At 43.6% G+C, this 24,095-nt stretch overlaps 1 protein-coding gene across 1 annotated transcript; it reads left to right on the top strand.

The window, feature by feature from the left end:
- The first annotated feature begins 1,010 nt into the window (after positions 1 to 1,010).
- kcp (kielin cysteine rich BMP regulator) lies at positions 1,011 to 23,067 on the top strand. The gene is made up of 46 exons (XM_069686563.1): positions 1,011 to 1,113; positions 1,827 to 2,359; positions 2,471 to 2,543; positions 2,858 to 3,138; positions 3,224 to 3,392; positions 10,456 to 10,532; positions 10,634 to 10,718; positions 11,259 to 11,341; positions 11,419 to 11,512; positions 11,585 to 11,664; positions 11,742 to 11,827; positions 11,935 to 12,025; positions 12,675 to 12,774; positions 12,888 to 12,973; positions 13,076 to 13,169; positions 13,240 to 13,389; positions 13,475 to 13,581; positions 13,664 to 13,757; positions 13,867 to 14,040; positions 14,117 to 14,199; positions 14,302 to 14,395; positions 14,800 to 14,982; positions 15,072 to 15,242; positions 15,335 to 15,508; positions 15,596 to 15,678; positions 15,762 to 15,852; positions 15,927 to 16,009; positions 16,091 to 16,264; positions 16,521 to 16,700; positions 16,799 to 17,063; positions 17,170 to 17,252; positions 17,336 to 17,429; positions 17,498 to 17,671; positions 17,801 to 17,883; positions 18,032 to 18,152; positions 18,251 to 18,333; positions 18,559 to 18,658; positions 18,765 to 18,853; positions 19,058 to 19,160; positions 19,262 to 19,404; positions 19,548 to 19,720; positions 20,882 to 20,993; positions 21,078 to 21,179; positions 21,268 to 21,432; positions 21,520 to 21,820; positions 22,437 to 23,067. The coding sequence occupies exons 1-46, from the start codon at positions 1,011 to 1,013 to the stop codon at positions 22,655 to 22,657; spliced, it is 6,288 nt and encodes a 2,095-aa protein (XP_069542664.1). The 3' UTR covers positions 22,658 to 23,067.
- Positions 23,068 to 24,095: the final 1,028 nt, after the last annotated feature.

Genomic DNA, 24,095 nt, shown 5'->3' with positions numbered 1-24,095 from the left:
TTGTTTGGTATGTGGCAAGATGTTGGTTACATCTTTATCCAATCATTGTGGATCTGCTTCAACAGATATGAGCTCTTATTGTACAGAAAACAGTCTGCTCTCAAGTCTGGCACATCCGTCAGAAAACACCTGGGAGTCCTGTCATCACACCAAAAAACACTTCGACGAAACATAGTGGCATAAGTTAGTCTTCCTGTGCAGCAAGTCTCAGGGCTGTTTCCTATAAGGGTGTCCTACTCTGAGATAATAAACAGAGCAGAGATGAGAAGAAGAACAACATGAGGGAACAGCCAAGAGTTGGGAAGACAGACGGGTGGGGGGGGTTTAGCACTGTGCAGACTTTTTCTAAAGCAGTGAAACATGACTACTTGTGTTTACCCCTCGCTCCCTCTCTCTGTAGACACACACACATACACACATATTTCTGCTCCAGCCTGGCTCCCCTCCAGTCTCCAGCCCAGGTTTTAGCTGATTACCAAGACGGGGGTCTTTGGGAATCAACGGCAATGAGCAGTGCTGGGTGGAGAGAGTGTTTTTTTTTTCCACTGACAAAATGAGGGTAAAAGAGGGGAAGAAAAGACGCCAGGGACTGTAAACTGCACGAGACAGAGTGACCTCACGCGCACTGCACACCTGAACTTTTCTGCATGCGTGTCTTTTTCTTTCTCTCTCATCAGAAATAACAGACATGGAGAAAGAAAAGTAATAATCAGTAATTACTCACCATCCGCCTTTGTCATCATAGAGTGAAAGTGTGTTGTAGAGATAGATGGCCCCAGGCTTTTGTGTGTATGTGTGTGTGTTACTGACGGCAGAAAAGTGACGCCCTGCCTGCATCCAGATGTTTCATGTTTCCCCCGCGCGCTCTTTGGAGAGGTCCGCTCGCAGAGGAACGGGGAAATCTTGAACGTGCATGTCACCACAAAGGGTTAAAAGGACGCGGAACACAATGCCTTTTGCGTAAAGTGTTTGTATTTTAATCCTGGCTGTCTGTTTTTTGCATCTTAAGAATGGAGAGCGGCAAACTGAGGACGCTCGTGCTGCTGGAGATACATTTGCTGTGGGGGCTCGCGCTGTCTGTGCAGGGTCAATCTAGTCCAAACCACGAGAATGGTGAGTTCTGTTTCCTAGTTTTTTTTGTAGTTGTTTGAGGGATTACATTTGAGAACAACAGTCATTATAATGAGGACACCGGTTGTGGGAAAAGTAGCTTACCGGCATGTAGAGGAGCTTTTATTTTGAAAAAAGTAGCAGCAACAGAACAATGTGAAAGTATATTTAAGAAATGCAACTTAGTTTGTTTCCAGTAAGTGTCAGTTCGATTTTAAGGGGTCATTGAGCGGATCAGTGTTATATATTATTATATAGTAAAGTATTGAGTTATATCAACAATTGGACATAATGTTGCAGTTTCATCTATAACAATGCATCACATTTAATGAGTTGAATACATGTTTTTGATGCAATCTAAGTAGGCATAGCTGACAAATAACCCAATATTAACTGTATTCATGGACTTAACTTGTGCACATTTACTGAGCTACTTTCAATTCAACCAGAGAAGAGATACCTCCAGATTTAAAAAGTTCTATTTGATGATCCGTGACATTAATCAAGAGGCAGACAGATCACTGACTATCGTTTTGGTCTGCTGGTGTTGTGTTTGAGGTCAATGTGTGACCGCTTGAATGAATGGTTTCATTCTTATTCCCTCTCATCACATCCCAGAAACCACAGTGCCATCCTCCATCAGACAGATCATGACCTCTTGCAGTATGGATGAGTTAGTGTCACAAGTCTGCCTCTCTGTTTTGTCTCTTTTGTAGTGATTGACCTTCTAGTGGCTCTGAACATGTCTCACCACATCAGTGGTGTGTCTAAGCTGCAGAGTCCCGGCAGTGTGGCTCACAGATTACGTCCCAGAGCCCCTCACCTGACTCTCCCACGTGAACACTCCAACTTCCTGTACTCCAACATTCAGGGAAGCATGGGCGTGCATCTAGTGGTGCATCAGGCATCGGGCTCCAGTGCTACTCTTTTTTCTCTCTCCTCTGCGACCTCACCAATTCTTCAAATCATCTCCTCCACACAAAATAAGTCTCTACATTTGGACTACCAGGCTGGAGGAGGAGCTCAGGGCATCACAAGCATTTACTTCCCAGGGAGAAACCCCTTCTCCAGGGATGAGTGGGTACAGTTTGCTGTGAGTGTGGAGACTGACAGGCTGACATTTTTCGTAGACTGTCAAGAAGCTGTGGTTGTACCTATAAAAAGTGAAGAGAAAATCAACCTGGAACTGCCTCAAGATGTTGTTGTCACTCTTGCCAGCACCCCAGGAAAGAAGGACAGCAAATTTAGTGTAAGTTTCTTGCACATACAACATACCTAAGCATACTCACATACTATAGAACAACATTTTAAGTAGCCTTTTAACCAAAGTATTGAATATGAGATCTTTTGTTTCCTGCAGGGATATTTGAAGACGGCAGAGATTTCAGTGAGAGCATATCTAAGGCGTCCATGGCTCTGTGACAACATAACAGGTAAAGATTATCTATATGAACCTGAATGTTAATAACATTCTATATTTGGAGGGTCAAAGAAAAAGAAATAAAGTGTACTTATGAATAGAAATTCCCATAATTAAAACTCAGTAGCTGGACCACCTTGGTTGGTCTGCATTAGATCATATCTTCTGGCCCTCGGGCAGAAATTCACCCCAAAACAGTTTGTTTATTATTCCTCTGCGTTGGTCTTAATTTTGACGGCATTTACCCAGGATGTTTGTCTAAGCTCCAAATTTGTTCTCTAGTTGATTGAATCTCTTCTCCCACTGGCTGCTGCTCTCTCCTTACAGATCCTCTCCCTCCATCTCAAAATGCAGACGCTTATAGCTCAGGTTCTCGGACTGACAGCAGCACTCCCAGTAAACCTCAAACAAACCACAGGTCAACCCTTCAAACCAGCCTTTATCTCCATGACATCCAGAGTGACCAGCTGCAGAGAGGAGTGGTACTGGGGCCTCCAGGATCTCCTCACGGGATTAAGTCATCTCATGCACAGAAAGATGAGAGGCTGAAGCAGCTGGAGAAGAGGCTGGAGGAGCTGGCTCTCATGCTGGACATGGTCAAAACTCAGGTATTGCAATATGCGTTAAATATGACTCTTCATGACAAAATCACAGATGTAACATGTGGATTTTGTTTCAATATCTGATTTACAGAACGCAGATCTAGAGTCCCGTGTGCAGTACCTGGAGGGATGTGATTGCGTGAGGCATCGATGTGAGTGGGAGGGGCGTGAAGTGGAGGATGGCCAGAGCTGGCAGATTGACCTCAACACTGTGTGTACATGCTCGTCTGGAAAGGTCACATGCAAAGCTAACATCAAAGGTAACTCTGATCAGCTTCTGTCACTTCTCTTTCTCATTTTCTTACTCTTTTGATCTTTTTCAACACATATTAAAAATAACACATTATTTCTCTTTTTCAAACCTACTTATCATTTTGGTGCACGTTCAAGAACCTAACACTAACGCACATTTAACTCGTCTTTAGTAGCTAGTTTACAGATGGCCGACCCTTGTCTGTCTAACCCCTGTCAAAATGGAGGCGTTTGTTTCGTCTTAAACTCTGACCCCGCTGGGTTTCTCTGCTCCTGTCCCCCAAACACCAAGGGACCAGTGTGTCACAGACAGCAGAGACAGGTATTTTTGTGATAGGACTAGCAGAGTAGAGTAGATTCTTAGAGTGTTACGAAACAAAATGTTGTCAAACCTTTCTTTCCCAATGGTGAAAATGTACCGTGTGTATTAGTTGCAGGCTGTTTTTTCGATGTCACCTTTTGACTGGATTGACATAGAAATGTGCAGATATTCTTGGTCCCCAGAGAAAGAATTGTAAAAACTCTGGTGCTCCCTTGAGCAGCCTCTTATCTTGCACTAGCACCAGGTCAATACTTGTTCTACATGGGTTTTTTGCCTAAATTCTTGCTAAACCAAAAACATTACCTTTTGTACCAGTTGTACTTTGTTTTTAGTGCTAATCATCAGATGTTAGCATGGTAACCTGCTCACCTGAGTTGGCGAACTTAGTAAATGTTATACCCAAAGAGTGCTAGCATTGTAAATGTGAGCCTGTTAGCATGCTAATGTTATTATTTTCATTTAGCTCAAAGCACTTCTGTGCAGCCACCTGTAGCTAGTAGCATAGCTGTATTTTCTTTATCTGTGTCTGTTGTACATTTCTCTACTATAGGTATTTAATTGTTTCAGTTCTGAAGATTTTATGTTTGGTTACCCGGCAGGTTTCCAGAGCTTTTCAAAAGCTTGAGGTGGGTCACAATCAAAAATGAAAACAAAGGTTTGAAAACCCTTTCTGCTAAGTGTCTTGTACCTCTAGTTTTCTTGTAGTATCCTCTAGTTTTAGCATCTTCTTGTAGCATCACTTGGTTTGTATGCCCCCCTACTTTGTAACATTTTAAAAGGCTGAAAAAAATGTGCATTTTGAGAAATACTTCAAGAGTGAGGTAGAAGATCGATACCAACTTTTTTGCGTGAGGCTAGCTGTTCCCCCCTTTTTTCCAGTCTTTGGCTAAGCTAAGTTAACAATTAGTTAACAATTTGCTAACAATTTGCAGCTGTAGCTTCATAATTAACAGACAGATATGAAAATGGTATCAATCTTGTCCTTTAACTCTTGACAGGAATGCGAACAATTCCTGTTTTTATCAAAATGACAATGTAGTCCGTTATGTAACTGACATAGTTTTTAGATAACTCTTGTTGTCTATTTGTTCATGAATTAGCAGTAGAACACTGCTTGGCCTGCTTCATTGGATGAGCCATATAGCAGTGTTTTGTGTCATTGGTCTTTTACTTTACTACATTTCTGTGGGGTTTAAGGCTGGGTAAGAGGCCCTGTGTCCCCCTTCCCTACTTCTAGGCATGTTGGGTACCCAAACCAGAGAACTGCTGTGAAGGGGTACGGCCTTTTCAACAGCGCTGGGCTTTTAATCCTACCTCTGGCCTCTGCGAGGACTTCCTCTATTGCACTGGAAACAGCAGAAACAACTTCCCTTCCTTTAATGCCTGTAGGGACCAGTGCATGCTGGGTGCTTGCTGCCTCCGCAAACCAAGCTGGGATCTTCCCACTGCCATTCAGCATGGATTTGACATTTCCTCTGTGAACAGGACCCTCTGGGCTGACAGCCAGCATACATTTGACGTTGACATTTTGTACAACATTATAGACTTCAACCATACTGAGCGAGAAGATCTTAAAGGAAATCTTACAAGGGAAGAATGCCACAAGGATCCAGAGTTCACTTTTAATTGTGATTACCTCACCCTAAGTCAGTGCCAAGCTTTGGTGAAGGACCAAGCTGGAGGAGCACAAGTAATTAGCTTTTCTCCTGGAGTGAAATGCTCTGACGTGAGATGTGGTGGTGGTTGTGGATGCTTCTTTCACCGCAAGCTCTGGAGATATGGGGAAAGGTTCAGGCAAGGCTGTGAGGAGTGCATATGTACACACAGTGGCAGAGTTGACTGTGTGTGCAGACACCTGACTCAGCGTAAAGAAATTAGAGACCTCACACTGAGGGAGAGGAGGTTGTACCAACGGGCTATCAGGAAACTTTACACCAGGCCAGGTAAGACCAGAAATCTAAACCTTTTAGTCACTTCACTTCTTAAAAATTCAAGGTGCACCTTTGTATCCTGATGATGGGTTTATTTGTGTCTGTGTGCGCATGTGAATTCAGCTTTGTGGAAGGGTTATGCACTTCTAAGAGCTGAGTTCTCCCCTCTGGCCGGTGACCACGTCTTCTTCCTTCCTTGGCACCGCTACTTCTTGCGATTAGTGGAGCGTGAGCTGCAATCAGTGTCATCATGCAAACTGGCACTTCCATATTTTGAGTGGACAGTGGACTCTGGGTCAATGAAGTTCTCAGCTGCCTGGCAGGCTGGACTGTTTGGAGGAGACGGTCAGCCGGGTTACCACTGCGTCCAACATCACCCATTTCAGGGCTTGACATCCCGCTTCTTCTGGTCCCCTTGTCTCAGACGGAGTTTCAACTTCTCGGTTTGTCCCGGAGCTTTTATTCATTTTAAAGGCCCAACTTACTGTACTTTCTATACGTTGCAGTGTTTGGAGCTGTATAACTGTTGCCAGGTTTGTCTAATTGTTTTCCATTGATCCCTTTAGGTGTGGCTGCCAGATGCAGTGAACCTGCAGAGGATTTTAAACCAGGCAGACTTCCAAGTATTCTCCCAGTCTCTGCAGACCCTTTCTGGCCTCTTTAGGCTTTGGGTAGGGGGTCACATGGCTTCACCTCTGGCTGCTTATGACCCTTTATACCTGTCACACATGGCATTCATGGATAAGCTGTGGACACAGTGGCAAGAGAAACATGGATCAAAAGGACAACCCTCTAGAGATGATCAAGTTCGTAGCGACATTCTTTACCCCTCTCGACACAGGCATGTAAAGATGAAACCTTTTGATGTTACACCCCATGATGTGGTTTCTTTCAAGCAGCAGATGTGTTATGTATATGTGCCTATAACCATTGGTGCACCATGTAATATTACATCATTACAAACACACCCACAAGGAAGTCCAAAATATCACGAGAGTAGATTCAACAAAGAGGACTCCCATCACAATGGCTTTGCAAGTTGGAGCTTTGGCAGCAGTGGTTTCGACCAACATGGATATGATCGTGATGGCTATGACCGGAGCGGTTGGGACAGGTGGGGCTTTGGCAAAGATGGCTTTAACCAGGACTTTATTGATAGGGATGGATATGACGCATCTGGTTTTAATCGCTATGGGTTCAACCGCTCTAATGTCACCTGGTTTGGCATGGGTAAGGATGGGGTTTTTGAAAATGGGAAGAAGAAGGAGAATGAAGAGATGGATGAAAATGAGACAAGTTATAATACAACACACAGGGACAAGATAATGTCGGAGCTCTTTAGTGACAGAGGCTACAGTATCTATGGGTTTGATCCATTTGGTTTGGATCGCGGTGGGTTTGATGCATTCGGCTTCCGAGCAGACGGTTACGACAAGGACAGGTGCAACTGGTTCTTCAATGGGCCACACTACCTGCGGTTCTACTTTCACATACAGCAACAGTTGTTGTCTTCCACTGACCATACTTTAAAACGCATTAGGCGTACCTGCCCTCCAATCACCTCCTTACCCATGTACTGGACCAGGCAGGACTGGATGACTTTTGAACCGGATAAAAGAAGTGCTCTGAATGGTCTTCTAGAGCAGGAGTGGACGGGACAAGTTAAAGCAGAAAGGGATGGTACTGTCCTGGCAGCTCCTCAAAACACAAGCAACATATGGCTTCCAATCACACCAGATCACAGGTAGCAGCATTACAAGGAGAGAGTGACAATAGCCTTGCAAAGCCAGCCTACAATTTGTTCAGAAGGTATTTGCTTGAGAGAGGTGTCATTTGAAATGGGTTGCACAATTGATTCATGGCAAGTACCTTATTTAACTCACACAACAAAACAAGCCCACTCTACCCCTGATCACACAGAGATACATCTTTCTTGGTTATCGTTGCTCAATTTTCAATTTCTATCAATCAATATTGGTTTCGGCAGTTGCAAATCCATAGTTATTTAACACCTACAACGGCATGTTCTCAAGTTGAGTCAGTGAATCACAAGATCATCTATACCTCTCTCCAAAGTTTTAGCACCTAACTACCAGGCAAATACAAGTGGAGAAATTGAACTTGAGATATAGCAACTGGTCTTACAAGGCTATTGCACCAAAAGCCATATTGTGAATTGTAAGTAGAATGTTTTCTCATTTTTTTAGCATCTCAACCAATGTTGTGATCCCCTTTCCCTTGAAACACTGTCTTTAGGTTTTGTTTCAAGCTTCACTGGTTCAGCAGCTGTCCCCTTGGCTCTGCGCCCATCACCTGTCCTGACCTCTGCCATCAGGCCCGCTGCCATGAGTACCCAGACGCTGTCTGCCATGTGCACAATTGTGGTTCCTGTTTCACAGAGTGGCGGGATCCAGCTACTGGAAACCATGTCATATGCCATGACTGGTAAACACTGGGTTGTTTTCCAGAAAAACAGGAATAAAGTTCTTTTTTCCATGCAGCGATAAGAGATTGGACAGTCAGTTGGTACTGTTGTACCTACTCCATCTCTCTGAGCTCAGAGGAACAGAAAGGAATACATGATGTGGATGATTGCTGAAAACACAGATACTGGAATACAACCGGGCAAAGACTTCATTACCCTGTTCAAATCTCAATATTTTCACCTTGTTGATACATTGTACCATCATATTTACATTCTGTCATAAACTATGTCGGGTCTACCGTATCTCCTCTATATACAGTCTCAAAACATTTCCATCTTCTCACTTACCTTTTGTGGTATCTAGCAGTGGCGATACTTATGGCTTTTTTTATCCAATTATTTATAATTTCATGTTCCCATGGTTATCTTATGGAGATATGAAGACTTGTTATTTTCTGCCTACAATGACTGGATTTAGATCATTACAAAAGTTAATAGATTTTTAGTAACAATTAGTCACAATTAGTAACTCTATTAGTCTCAGTTATCCTGTGTTGGTTGGAGGTCATTTGAACTGTTATACACTTGAAAGAAAGAAAATTACAAGTAAGTTCAATTCAAACTGTGTCAATGAGATCTGTAGATTAAAAAGTATCAATATGTCTAAATTAATGATGATTAATGATGATGATGACACTCAGCTCTATGGTGCGTTTTAGCCTCTTTCAGCCTGTTATTTGGTTTTACATCCTGTAACTTTACGATTTAGTTTCACGCTTACCAACCTCATCCAAGGCTTTCGTGGAAAGAGGGACTGAGCACACGGGGCCCTAATATGGGAAGGGCCCAAAAAGAAACTAGCATGAAAGGCCTTGGATGCGAGTAGGGGTCTATACAGAATGCCTATTAACAGGGCCCAGAATGTTATGCTATGCCCCTGCCCTCAACACGCCTGTTTCCAGCTGTGGGAAAACAGCATTCAAATATATAATGCTGGATATTGTAGTTGTAAGCCACTTCTCAATGAGACTTAAGGTTGGACCTTAGACTGTACAAAAGAAGGGAGTGCAGCCACTGTGACATCACCCTTTGGTTTGTGGACAACTGTTTTGAAGTGTTTGGCCGTCACCACCATTGGCTTTTGGAGAAGCAACCATGTTTGGACGAGAATGTGAATATTCATTGTTATCCTGATTAAAGGGTATAACTGGAGTCACAGAGTACTAAGACTTGAAACTAACAATTATGACATAAGCTAACTGTTAAAATGTTAACTGAGGTAATAAATCAAGTAGGAAGTAGGGCCATTTTTTCATAGCCCAGTAGAGTCGCCCCCTGATGGCCATTAGAAGGAATGCAGATTTAAGGCACTTCAACATTGGCTTCCCTTATCAGACCCAGATGCTACGTCCACTTCTTAGACGCAGTCTAAGAGTTAGACTGTCCCCATTTAGTCTTTATCTTCCTAAATTTCCTCCCCACTCCCACAGAGTTATGTAAACTTTGTTCTCTTCTGATAATTGTTTGGTTCGCCATCAGTGTAATACACATATGCACAAAGACAGCCCACTGTCCTTTCTCACCCCCCTTTGACTGCTCTCTCTGTCACTGTCTGTGCCTTTTCTCTCATCTTCCTCTTAATTGTTTCTGTATGTAGGCCAGAGTACTCCAGATGACACACACTCGCAGACTCACACTTCCACACACACTTTGATCTCATGCATGCTTGGCTTGCTAGAGGAAATGCCTGTTGGCTGCTGGCACAGTAGGCAGCCTCACTAGCCTCTCTCGCACTCTGTGATTATTGCCCTCTCTCACCCACAAACACATTGTCTCTGTCCTTTGGAGGGTCGTCATTAAAATAATTATCTGCTGAAATGTCCAGACTAAGCAGAACTAATATTTGATGAGCTCTCAGACAGCCTTTGATTGCGTATCTCCTAAGCTCTAAACAACTTTCTTTTCAGCAAAACTTAAACAGACACAGAATAAAGTTGTTATGTTGCAGTGACCTGATCTGTTCTGTAGGGAATCCTCCAGAAAACTGCTCTCTCGTCCTGCAATAAATCTCCTCCAGTGTTAACAGACTCTACCAGTTGTACTCCTGAATGGCTGGAAGGCTGCAGGCACTTGTGGTTATAGTTACGGTCCATAAAACTTAGTGTGTGTGAGAAAGAGCAAGCATGTGTATACAGCATCAGAACCATGCTGTTCTGTCATTACTGGAGAGAGAGCAGAGCCAGATGTTCCCCCGGTGACCTAGAGTAGAAAAAAGGTGAAGACAACCTGAGAGACACAGAAGAACCAGCTGTTCTGTCCTGTTTTCACATTCATCAACAACATAAGCACAAGCTTAAAAACGTGTTTCCCCTTAACCTCTGTCTCATCTTCAGGGTGTGAGGTGCTGGATGGTACAGTTCATAATGTGTCCTACAGCACTCTGGATGGCTGTCAGACATGTACGTGTAAGGTGAGTATTTGACTTGCGCTTGCATTAACACAAACATATTTGCTGTGGTTGTCCAATGTTCACCATTTTCTTTCTCCTCCGTGTCTCTTCCTCATCATCAGGGAGGCAACAGGGAATGCTCTCCCCTCCCCTGCTCTTCACTGGACTGCGAGAATGTACCTGGAGACTGCTGCCAGCAATGCAGAGGTAAGGATAAACATCTGTATACAGGTGTGCTGGTTTAACTCAGTGGTACAGAGGTTCAGTGCTTGACGCAGCAGCCCCGGGTTCAACTCTGACCTTTGACTCCTCGCTGCCTGTCATCCCCACTCTCTCTTCCCATATTTCCAACTCTATCCACTAAAATAACCTAAAAAAAAACGGGTATTATGCTGTTTCACACTTTAAGACATATGTATATAATGTTACAGTATTGGATGTCCATAAAGGTGGGTGAAGTTTCAAATCTGCAGGAAAAAGTATGTTGGAGTAATCCCCAGGCTTCTCAGCTCAGTCTGCAGGCTGCTGTGAACGCCAGGTTTCAGACTGTTTTTTCTACACGCTGCACTTTGTGACATCACAAAGTACAAATACACCTTTAATAAAGAAATCTAATAAAGAAGATTAAATGTTCTACCAAAGTTAAGGAGTGATGTTAGCACCTAATTCATCCAAGCTGATCGATGCGATTCAAATTTTACCACTTACCACCGGTAATAAGCAACATGATTTTAAATGTGTTTTTAGGCTGCATCCACTCCGGTGTCCGGTACGAACATGGAGCAAATTGGAGGCCACTGGAGAGTCCCTGTGATGTCTGCCACTGTCTGGTGGGTCTGATACTGACTGATTGTTTGACTTTTCCATCAACGTCACTGGCTTTGATATTGTTCTCTACTCATACCAGGAGGGTCATGTTCGCTGTGAGAGGGAGCGTTGTAACACCCTGTGTAAAAACCCAGCTGCTCCTTCACCCAACACGTGCTGTCCAGTTTGTCAAGGTGGGTTTTTTTGAGTGTAGCTGCATGTGTGTGTTCAGTGACAGGCAGACATACTGAGTTTCTGTCTTTTAGGCTGCGGCGTGAACGGTCATGACTTCCCTAACGGAGCGTTGATCCCAACTGGAGACCGTTGTCAAGAGTGTACATGTGTGGTATGATATTCATCATCATTATGTAAATCATTAGAAATTGTATTCTTTTTTATCTCAGTCTTATCTTTCTCTTTCAGAATGGAAATATAGTTTGCTCACCTCTTCCCTGTCCGGCCTTGCCTTGTCGAAACCCCGTGCATCGTGCTGGAGACTGCTGCCCACGGTAACCATTACCCCGTCTATATAATTTTCAAGCCTGCATCTATTCATCTCTTAATTTGAATGTGCAGGTAAAGACAACTAAACATTTGCCAACATGTTTAAATGTAGGTGTGAGCAGTGTGAACATGAGTCCAATGTGTATGTGGATGGACAGAAGTTCGCCTCCAGTAGAGACCCCTGCCTCCACTGCCGCTGCTCTGTGAGTTCACTCTGGTTTTGTGATGTTCATGGGGCTGAAACCAAGATGTTTAGGAAAGTTTTACTAACTCAAGGGCTGAGAGAAAACAAAGCTTTCAGAACAACTTTTGATCTCATTTGAAAAATGGGATTGAAGGACCAGTGTGTAAGATTTAGTGACATCTAGTGGAGAGGGTGCAGATTGTAACCAACTGACAACAGTTACCCCCATCCCACCTTCTAAGCAACGGGGAACTCTTGGTGGCAGCTAAACTCACTAAAAAAGTCCCTCTCTGAAGTCAGTATTTGGTACATCTGTAAGTGAACAAATAAAGCTATTTTGAGTCTGAAAATGTTGTTTATTGTATGGCCAGACAGTGGATTCTTGATTTTGATCCAGATCCCTTAGAACCGGGACCATTGTACACACTGAGCTGAACATTTAACATTTGAAAAAGTAGCTTTTTGCGTTTCTCTTCTGCGAGTTCTGCAAGTTACTTAGCCGACATAAACACAAATATAAATACATCTACATTTACCTAATATCAGTTCATATATTGGTCTCTCAGACTTATTAGTCTAGCTTTAGTTTATAGGTTTAAGCTTTGTAGTTTTGACAACAGCTCTGTTAAAATGCCAAATTTAACCGATTGTTTATGTCTACCTGTTAGGCAGGCGAAGTGGCTTGTGAGCGTTTTGATTCGTCCTGTCCCACAATGCGCTGCAGCCATCCAGCCAAACGTAAAGGGGAGTGTTGTCCCACGTGTGATGGTTAGTTTATCTGTACATTCCTCAAAAATATACAGTCTCCCCAAGTTTTTTTTCTTGCGTTGTACTTTTCTTACTCAAGAAAACATATTCAGCGTTTGTATTTGTTCCCCCAGAGTGTGAGTATGACAGGAGGGTGTATCCTGATGGAAAAGCGTTCACTCCTGCTGGAAGTGGACCCTGCCTGCAGTGCAGGTGTAAGGCAAGTCTGTACAGTGAGAAGAAAGTGATGAAACTTTGAGGATTTTAAAAGCTCTTTCAAACTGAAACAGGAATAATGTTTCAAACTGTCTTTCTGGTATAGGGAGGGAGTGTTATTTGCCGTGAGGAGAAGTGCCCTCCCGTCCAGTGCTCCAACCCCATTATAGACCCACAGCTCTGCTGTCCAATCTGCAAAGGTAATAACTCACACATAAACACACACACAGCTCATAGTTTAATGTATGACAACTCCTTTTTGTATTGTAGTTTGTGTGCTGGAGGGGGTGGAGTATGAGGAAGGCTCCAACTGGCACCCTGAGGGTCCCTGCTCCAGATGCACCTGTGTGAACGGAGAGACTGTGTGCACACACACACACTGCCCCGCCACTGAGTGCCTGCATCCCACCAAGACCACTGGTAAGACTGTGTGTGTGTCTGGGCTTTGTGTTCAAACAGTTGACTGTGTGTCCTGCAGTTCAGTCCGTCTCATTCCTTCCCTTAGACTCCTGTTGTGCCGTGTGTGAAAGCTGCACCTATAACCACCGTATCTATAGCAACGGCCAGAGGTTTACGACCCCTGATCAGCCCTGTCACATCTGCACCTGTCAGGTAAGCATGGCTGTATTTACTCCCACACTAAACAGTACTGTTAGCTTTCAAACATTCTATTGCAGCCTCTCCTTCTCCTCAGTATGGTAGTGTGGATTGTGAGAGAAGACCCTGTCCTCCTCTCAACTGCTCCAACTCGTACACACCGTCTGGAGAGTGCTGCCCCAAATGCCCAGGTGCTCACAAACAGATATGGTCATGAATCAAGAAGAATATGCTTTTTTAATTCCCCTTGTTTTCCTTCTTCAGTTCAGTTTAACTTCTATGTCTTTGCATCTTTCCCAGACTGCTCCTATGAAAACCGTGTGTTTGTGGACGGAGAAGCTTTCCTGAACCCTGTGAGCGCGTGTGAGGAGTGTAAGTGTGTGAGTGGCACTATTGACTGTCACCAAACACAATGTCCTCATCCTCACTGTAACGCACCTCTACCTGGAAAATGCTGTCAGAACAACTGCAATGGTGAGGAAGTATACATTGTCAACCTATTTTCTATCTATAAATATGAAAAATCTTACAATATATCCCTCTGTGTTAGGCTGCAGCTACGCAGGGAAAGAGTATCCCAATGGACAGGAGTTTCCACATCCCACTGACGCGTGCAGAACATGCAGCTGCATAGTAAGAATAAAAGCATCAAAGTGTGTCTGACCCTGCTGTCCTGATTATCTAGGGCCTTCTTGAAGCAGGTTTTTCTTTCAATTAGTGTTGTGCTTGTCACAGAATGGGAATGTCCAGTGTCTGATGAAGAGGTGTCCACCGCTGCCTTGCTCTAGCCCCAATGTGCTGCCTGGAGACTGCTGCCCCCAGTGTCCGGGTAAGACTGCAAGAGTGACACAAATGCAATAAGGATAGTTAAAATCATTAGTGCAAGATTGCCTGAATGTCAGTCTCTTTCCTTGAGTCAAATCTACGGTGGCTGACAAGTGCAAACACACTGCAATGGTCAAAATGATTTCTACATTTTCAGAAACAATGCAAATTTAAAAAGACATGAAAAGTCCAAAACAAATGCAAATTAAAGAAACGCTGCACAAAAAGCCAAAACAAATGCACTAACAGCAAATGCACTGCACATCCAGTCATCATAACAGAAGTACTACAGGCCTGTGGTTTACGTAATGTTAAGATGTGAAATGATTTGCTTCCTGGCTCATGATGGTACAACGTATATTATGAAGTTATATAATGCCGGCATCGTTTTCCCTGGTATTCCTTCAGCTCCTCCGTCCGACTGTGCGTATGAACAACGACCCTACAGACACACTGAGCGTTTCTACCACCCGACTGACAGCTGTCGATCATGTGTCTGCACCGACGGGAGCGTTCACTGTCAACGCAAGCCCTGTGCTTTCGCTGCATGTTCTCACCCCATCACGCAGGAGTGCTGCCGGACCTGCGAAGGTACAGTTCCTTTAGTCCTGCAGAGAGAATTTTATGTCACATATGAGGCTGCATATAGAGTTTTCTACATGTTTCATTTCCCTTTGCAGGCTGCCTGTATGAGGCTCGAGAGCGAGCTAACGGGGAGACATGGGATGACCCATCAGACCCGTGTGCGGTGTGTGCTTGCCTTGAGGGCTCTGTCCGGTGTGAGAGGAAGCGCTGTCCACCCTCCAACTGTAAACACCCCGTTCAGAGACAGTGCTGCATGTCCTGCGATGGTGAGGGATCAAAGACACTTTCAGTTACTATTAGTTTTCTTTGGGAATATTTTCCGACGTGCATCAACAATATCTCTATTTTCCCCCTGCAGGCTGCATGTTTCATAGTAAAGAATATCCTGATGGGACTGAGTTTGGTGATGACAAAGACCCCTGTAGCGTGTGTTACTGTTATGGAGGGGAGGTCGTCTGCACAAAGATGCCTTGTTATGGGGACTGCAGCCATCCCTACAAACCGCCTGGACAGTGCTGTGGAGAATGTGAACGTAAGTGCAGTCCAAATTAAAGTCTGCACACATTCTCAGTTTTGGTTTGTTCACCACTGACTAAAAAAACATGTCTTTATTCAATAGGCTGCTTCTATAACAACGCAGTCCTCATAAATGGACAGTCGGTCCCTGATCCAGGAAACCTCTGCTCTGAATGTACCTGCCAGGTAGCATCAGCACACACACATTCACACACATGTCCCTGCTGATTGATCTCTTTAAACATCATGCCCTGCTTATTCCCTGACAGAGCGGCTCAGTGCGATGCAGGAAGAGGTCGTGTCCAGCACCCCTCTGTCCTCACCCTATCACCACCCCGTGTGGCTGCTCTGTCTGTGAAGGTAACCAGCTTTGAACGTATCACAAATCATGTTAGAGGACTAAATAAAACATTGACGTTTCACTCTGTGTGCAGGTTGTCAATTCCAAGGTGTGAATTATGTTGACGGACAGACCATCCCAGGAGGAGAGAGTGGATGTCAGGACTGCACATGCTCAGTGAGAGGGAGAGGAGCTACATTAAGTTAAGGGTCACTAACCTGCTGCAGCCTAACAGCTACATCTCTCTTTTTTCCACAGAGGGGTGAAGTGGTGTGTTCAAAGCGGAGATGTCCTGCTGTTTCATGCCCGCACCCTGCCCTGGATGGCTGCGCATGCGGAGTTTGTGATGGATGCAACTTTAACGGACGAGGATGCTTCAACGGAGAGAGGTTCCCACACCCGACAGACCACTGTCAGCTCTGCTCCTGTCTGGTACTATCACGCACATATTTTAATTTGTAAAACACTTTAGATCTAATCCTGAAAAAAATAACAAGATTACTGGAAACCCTAACAAGGAATGTTGTCTACCTCAGCGGTGAGTATTTTGCTGGTGTTAGAGATAAAGAACAGAACACATCAAAGCCCCTGTGTGTCATCTGTTTATCATCTGTTGTACAAGAACTACATTTGAATATATAAAAGGAAACATTGCCAAGTGAGTGTGTGTGTGTGCTTCTGTGTCTAGAATGGTGGTGTGGTGTGTAGCCGTGTCTCTTGTCCCAGTGTTTCCTGTGTGCGTCCGGTCACTCCTCCTGGAGAGTGCTGCCCTGTCTGCACAGGGATTTGTCATCATCGGGGGAAAGAGTATCAGTCCGGCTCGTCCTTCACTTCGCCCCCTGATCCCTGCTCGTCTTGCTCCTGTCTGGTCAGTCTGATAAGAATGACAATATAAAGAATCTAAATTTAAATCTGATTTATTCCACTTCTTAAAATTTTGCTCTCTTCGTCCCCTCCTCTGGACAGAACGAGGTGGTGAACTGTCAGAGGAGGCCTTGTCCAGTCCAGTGCTCCCATCCGGTCCCTTCAGATTCCTGCTGCCCCGTCTGTGACTCCTGCCTGTACGAGGGTGTCGTCCACTCTCACAGTCACACTTTCACACCGTCCTCCAACCCCTGCCAGCGCTGCACCTGTGTCAGAGGCACCGTCACTTGTGTGCCTCTGGTCTGCCCTCCAACACCCTGCACACGCCCAGTTACCAAGCCAGGACAGTGCTGTCCCGAGTGCTCAGGTACTTCTACACTGTTTGTGTGTATGTTATGTAAAGGTACGTTAATACTGACTGTATCTGTATGTAATAGTCATCTCTTTTTGCCTCATGTCTGTCTTTGTCTCAGTGTGTACACTCGATGGACAACAGTACAATGACGGGCAGACGTGGACCCTGACTTCAAACCACTGCTCCACCTGTGTATGCCAGGTCTGACTCCTCCATCTCTTCCTTTACCCTCATATTAGCACCTTTCCTTATGTTTAAGTGCTAAAACTCTTGACCTCTTACAGGCAGGTGAGGTGCAGTGTGCGTCTCCTCAGTGTCCCAAGCTGCCCTGTATGCATCAGGTGACGGATCCAGGAGCCTGCTGTCCTCGCTGCAGAGGTAAATAACTGAAAAGTCATGGAAATAGAAGCAAATAGATCCACCACTGACTGGTTTTACCCTCTCAGGTTGTATGTATGGAGGAGAGGAGCATACTGAGGGCAGCAGCTGGTTCGCAGACTCCACCCCCTGTATGACCTGCATGTGTGTGGACAGTGTGACCACCTGCTCTGAGGTGCGCTGTCTCTCTCCCTGCATGAACTTCATCAACGTGCCCGGGGAGTGCTGCCCTGTGTGCGCTGGTGAGCAAACAGGGATCCTAAGCATGTTAGCTTCTATTTTATTTACATAACAGGATTTTTTCCAGGCTTTTTGGTGCTTAATAATAAAATAAATGATCATCGGTAATCTTATATGATTGTTTGTGGTAGACTGTGTATTCGAGGGCAGAGTGTACGGTCCAGGTGATAGTTTCAATCCAGCCGGTGACCCCTGCCAGATCTGCACCTGTGAGGTACGATACACTAACACATGAGTACTTGAAAAAGGAAAAAGCACTAATCTTTCTTATAGATACAGAAGATCCAGAGGTTATATTGGTAACAGAAGTAGTAGTAGTAATAGTAACTACTGTAATCCAGCCTCTGTGTCTCACTTCACAGGTGACGCCGGACGGAGAGCAACACCTGAGGTGTTATAGGAAGCAGTGTCCGAGTCTGGTCGACTGTCCCAAGAGCAACATCCTGTTCTCTGGACCCGACTCCTGCTGTCCCGTCTGTGCACGTCAGTACTGAACTGCATTTTGTAATCCACTCTATATTATCTCTGAACTGTGGCCTAACTCTTTAGTTCAACATTTCTATGTGTGTGTGTATTTTTAGAGCCTCTCAGTAACTGCACCGCCGCACTGATCGGCAACGAGGTTTTAGCGACGGATGATCCTTGTTTTTCCTGTCAGTGCCAGGTACTGCTGGGATGATGTGTGTCTTTTTGTATCAAGGATTAAGTCATGTTTGACTTTTTCTCAACATCAACGTTTTAAAGTAGAAAAAATAAGTCAGCTAATTCGTCAGAAATCATGTAAAATGTTCTTTTGCCATTTCATTGGCTCGAAATATAATGGGAAGTCTTTAGTTTAAAATAATGGCATCTTGTAAATTGCTAACTAGGGTCTGTGTCTGTGATTCAGGACCTGACGTGGACCTGCTTACACAAAATCTGCCCCCCACTCACCTGCCCTCATAACGAACAGTTAACTCCTCCAGACTCATGCTGCCCTGTTTGTAAAGGTGAGATAACACCACCTTTCTGCCCTTTGTCGGTTCCCTCTGTCTTTTAAAATTTAAGTAACTGTTGTCGATATCATTTGTTATGGCTTCGCTGTGTTTCATACAGATTGTGTGATTGAGGGCCAGAACAAACGTGTGGCCAACGGCAGCAGATGGACAGACAGCGATGACGACTGTGTCACATGTACCTGTAATGTGAGTCTTAAGCTGATACTTACATTTAACATTTAGGCACCATTTTTTACAACAGTTTTCCAATACAAGACGATACGGCGAGAGCAAATGATAACACAGGTAAAAGAGTAAGAAACAACCTAAACTAGATGAGCTTTAAAAAGTGATTTTAGGAAGACACTCAAAGAGGGGTGTGGGCTGCTTCTCTCTGTGTTTCCTCCTCAGTTGGGTTACATCGAGTGCAGCATTGAGGAGTGTCTACCTGCGATTTGTCTGACTGGCCAGAAACAAGTTAAGATTCCTGGGAAATGCTGCTATGAGTGCCAAGGTATCACTGCCAGCAGATACAGAGCGCTAACATTGTAGTGTTTAATCAGAGTATTGATTAGCGTGGTTTGTGTTTGAGTGTTTTTTCTGTTTGTGTTGCAGACTCTGGGTCATCATGTTTGCACCAGGGAACAGTGTATCACTCTAACGAACAGTGGGAGCTGGATGAGTGCACCAGCTGCACGTGTGTGTCTGGAGACGTGCACTGTCACAGTGAACGCTGCCCTCCCCTCACCTGTGCAACAGTCAGTGCAACAAGCACACACACAGGCACACTCTTTCACAGCGTTTCATCATCGTCTCAAATGTTCCCATGATGCATCAGTCTTCAGTCTTGTAGAGTGACTTAAATATCTATCATTTCTTGTGTGTGTGTGTGTTCTCTCAGGACGAGATGCCAGCCATCGTCCCTGGTTTGTGTTGTCCTCACTGCCTCCCTCGTCCTGCCACCTGCATTGCCTTCGGCGACCCTCACTATCACACCTTCGATGGCCGCATGCTGCACTTTCAGGGAGCGTGCACGTACGTCCTCGCACAGGACTGTGAGGATGGAGACTTCAGGTGAGAGGGTCACCATAGTTACAGATGCAGGTGCTGTATGGTAGCAATAACATGTTTTTTTTCTCTTTTTTAATTGTTGCTTTGTTCTTGGATGACTTGGATACTTTCACCTTTTCAAGCCGCCAAAAATCATTCAAATGAAAAAAGGAATCTTAAGAGGAAAAGTACCGCTTTGGTTGTACTACTAAAAATGATGTCTTTGCTGAGGTCATGACCTGTGACAGGGTCAGAAATATGGAATACTACACATTTCTACATAAAAATTTTCCATCTGGATTATTTCTGTATTTGTGTTTTTTGTTTAAGCGTGCTTCATTGGTTAGAAGTGGGCTAGACTTAGCAGGGAAAAGTTGATGTCTCATACATACAAGCACCAATAACACACCAGCAATATTTGAATCAAGTCCAGCAGAGGAGTTTTTTGCTTTTGTTACAACACAGCCATGTATCAAATGGGATAAAACCAAACTTACATAGCAAAATAGCAGAGTTTTTGAGTGTTAAACACTGAAAATATTAACTAAGGATATACACTTGATGATGTTTTTTCCAAGGCCTAAAGAGGTCACTAGGAAGAAAAGTTCCGGAGCTACTTTTCTACGTAAAATAAAGTCTTTAGCAGCAGCAAAATGTATTGGTTGTGTCCTTCAGTACACAAAAACATGCACTTTGCAATATGCTTTGCTTTTTTAACTTTCTGTTGAAAAAATACTCCAAATAAAAATCTTGAATTTACACATTTAACAGGAAGCAACAGCTTTTGAATTCAAGTTGTTGTCAACAAAAAATGCAAACAAAAGAAAAACAATGTTCCATTTCGTGTCACCTTTCAGTTTCATAGGAAACTGATGTTTTTACAGAATTTTTCTTATAAATATTCAAAATAGAGAAAAACTTTGCACCTCTGTTTCATAAGACCGGTGTGTAGGAGAGGAAAAAATCCATCAAAATTGCAAGTAAACTCCTGCTCACTGTCCAACTTGCAGAAAATACATTTAGTTGCATTTATTGTACATACATGTATTTGCCTGTCGAGCACCAAACAGGGCAAGCAAATAAATAAGTATTTTCTTATAAATGATAATCTAGTTTATAATGTTATATTTACTGTGTAATCACTGCACCCTTTATGCTCTGCTCAATGACTCTCTGTCTCTACAGTATTCACGCCACCAATGAGGATCGAGGGCGTAAAGGAGTGTCCTGGACTAAAGAGGTGACTGTGTTTATAGGAGACATCACCGTGCAGCTCCTCCAGGACTGGGTTGTAAAGGTTTGTGTGTGCAAATACAGCAAATGATTTTCATATATTCTTGTTACTGGTTTGCATCCATTCAGATTTTTTTTTACTCTTCAGGTTAACGATGAGGTCGTGACTTTGCCGTTCCTGAAAGAACCGTACATCTACGTAGAACGACAAACCAACACCATCTTACTCAACACTAACATCGGTCTGAAGGTACAGTCGGTTACTCTCATTGTCTTTTTGAATAATATATCTGTAAAAAGGCAGTCTGTTGGTATGACACCCTCTGGTCCACCTTTAGTTGCTGTGGAGCGGTCGTTCACATCTGGAAGTGAGTGTTCCCGGCTCCTATAAGGGACACACCTGCGGCCTTTGTGGAAACTTCAACAACTACCACCAGGACGACCTCCGAATGCCCAGCGGACGACTCAGCCTGTCAGAGTCCCAGTTTGGCAATAGCTGGAGGGTAAAGTAAACACACAGGGGGGGAAAAGAATAGAAGCTACACTCTAATTTAACTGCATGAAAATCAAACATCTCTTTGTCATCCTAGGTCACAAATGGAAGCCACGCCCTTTCATCCTGTCGTCCAGGCAAGGACGTAGACCCTTGTAAAGACGCAGGCTACCAGGCCAAGAAAGGCGCTAACGCTCGCTGTAAAGTGCTGAAGTCTGCCGTCTTTAAGCCCTGCCATCGCGTGGTGCCGCCTGAGCCCTGGTACGGAGCCTGTGTGTATGACCTCTGTGCCTGCGGGGCAAACACTGACGAGTGTCTGTGTGACACTCTGGAGGCCTACGCCAGTCAGTGCAGGGAAGCGGGAGTCAAACTGCAGTGGAGGAGCCCATCACTGTGTGGTGAGTGATACGACACTTACAGGCCCCAGGAACATATTTTCTCTATCAGCTGCTTACAATGAGCATTGTTGCACTACTCCATCATCTTATGCCTCATCTTTTAATGTTGCTTTAGTTTGTCAGGCTTTGTGGTCTTTGCCTTAGTGATCATTTTATGTATGTTGCGTTTCAATTTGAGAGGTTATGACTGGTAACAGAGGTGCATATTTAGACAGTAATAAAGAATACATAGACAGTCCCTGAGATATGGAGTGTTAAATGCTCAATAAATAATGTTATTTTTCCTCCAAACGAATTATGGTAGATGTTTCCTATTAATTCTGGGATATGTGATGTTCCCATGAAAAATACAAGATTTATAACCATGTTTTCAGGGCATTAATTATCGACTCTCTGACTGTGAAATGATATCAAAGAAAAGGAGTGAAAAGTAAGAATTCCTCTGGACCATATAAAAAAACCCTCAAAACTCACCAACAAGCCGAGTGCCCCAATTTAGTCTCTAATAAACATGCTGTTATTGTTGTGACACACCTGCTAATTCCTACTGGTCACTACTTAAAGTGAAGCCATCATCGGCTCTATGTTAAAAGCTTCTTCTTGTTGTCTTCCACAGCTGTGGGCTGTCCGTTGGAGAGGGGCTTTGTGTTTGACGAGTGTGGACCTCCTTGTCCTGTAACCTGCTTTAACGTGGACGTACCACTGGGGGTGATAGAGAGCCACTGCTTCAAGCCGTGTGTACCAGGCTGCCAGTGTCCTGCTGGTCTGGTCCTACACAATAACTACTGTATACAGCCGGAGAAGTGTCCTAAGATCATACATGATAAGCCTTCATAAAGCTTGAGCAAGAACACACACACACACACACACACACACACACACACACACACACACACACACACACTATGATCTTCAAGCCACTCAAGAACTTCCTAAGTCTTCTGTTACTGTATACACAAGATGGAAAAGTATCCCAATAGATGAACCTCCATGAAACGTGGATTTAACTGACTGAAGTGAAATACTGCATTTTACTGTTTCTATTAATACTGTTATACTGTATGTAGCACTGAATATTTATACTATACAAGGGTTTGTTGTTTTCATTTCTGTTTTGTTTTACACATTTATAAGATATTGTCCATATATTAATGGTATTGTGTACAATCAAAAGAGCATTATTTACTGTACAGGTCTATTTCAGCACTGTGTGATGTCTGACTGTATTTACAGTGAGCCACATTATCCTCAGGTTCTCTTTGTTGTCTTTGTTCTCCATCAAACAAATACATAAATAATTCATTAATACTTGTGGTATCTTATTTTCTGTGAAAAGATTACATTCTTTACCTATCGAAATCGACCTTGAGTATGATTTTGTTAATGTGTTATAGTCCATGAGCCAGACCTCCAGAATTTGGCCATCGTGCCAATTTGGAGGGACCATAGTGTCTCATAGTGATTTTTATAAAGGTCTATGTCCCTAGAGTTGGAAAATGTACAATAGCATTGCAGCAATGGTAGCTTTCTAAGTGCCATCACTCCTTTTTTCATCCCTCCATCAAGATTTCATGTTTTTTGACATAGAGCCAATATAAAAGAGGTTATCATACACAGAATATCATGAAGTCATATGTCATTGTAAAGCTTAGATTATGTTCTATCTACCAGTCACATTTTCATGACACTGAGGACAAAAGAATTTGACCTTTGACCTCTAACCCTGGAATAGGAAAAATTCCAAATGCCTCCGCAAATGTCCTTATAACTACCTTCATATTGATCTAACGTGTGTATGGATAGCTCCATCACAAAGAGCACAAAAAGAGCTATAAAATGATACATGGCATGATTAACAACAATTACTGACTTATTTCTTATCAGAATAAACTTTGCCTTGTGCAATTTGTTTGTGATAGAATGTTCAGAATTTTTCGCTTTGTGTATTTTCTTCTTACTTGCATTTAGTGGGATGGAGTTTTGCATGATTTTAAAACTGGTGGAATTGGAAATATTGGCAGAGGTCAGATTTGAACTCAGGTCTGAACGTGCCCTTTGATTTAAGGGTCATGCACTCTATCCACTGAGCTATCTGCTTGTCCTGCCATAGCAGGTTGATTTTGAGTTTTGAAATCATTTCAGTTGTGCACAATTCTGTTGTTAAATGACTGGTGGAATTGGTAATGTTGGCAGAGGTCGGATTTGAACCTAAACTCGAATAACTATAATTTACTTGAACAAAAGTAATTAATTAAATTACTAGTGACGTGAAAAA

The sequence above is a fragment of the Semicossyphus pulcher genome, unplaced genomic scaffold (genome assembly GCF_022749685.1).
Source record: "Semicossyphus pulcher isolate SPU_LCO1_2020_fin unplaced genomic scaffold, fSemPul1.0.p SCAF_8, whole genome shotgun sequence".
Classification (NCBI taxonomy): Eukaryota; Metazoa; Chordata; class Actinopteri; order Labriformes; family Labridae; genus Semicossyphus; species Semicossyphus pulcher.
This window is presented reverse-complemented; position numbering and strand designations above follow the sequence as displayed.

Coding starts and splice junctions, on each gene's coding strand:
- kcp (XM_069686563.1), top strand. CDS start 1,011: ATGGAGAGCGGCAAACTGAGGACGCTCGTGCTGCTGGAGATACATTTG. Junction 17,064..17,169: donor GTGCTGTCCCGAGTGCTCAG/GTACTTCTACAC, acceptor TCTTTGTCTCAG/TGTGTACACTCGATGGACAA. Junction 17,430..17,497: donor CTGCTGTCCTCGCTGCAGAG/GTAAATAACTGA, acceptor TTACCCTCTCAG/GTTGTATGTATGGAGGAGAG.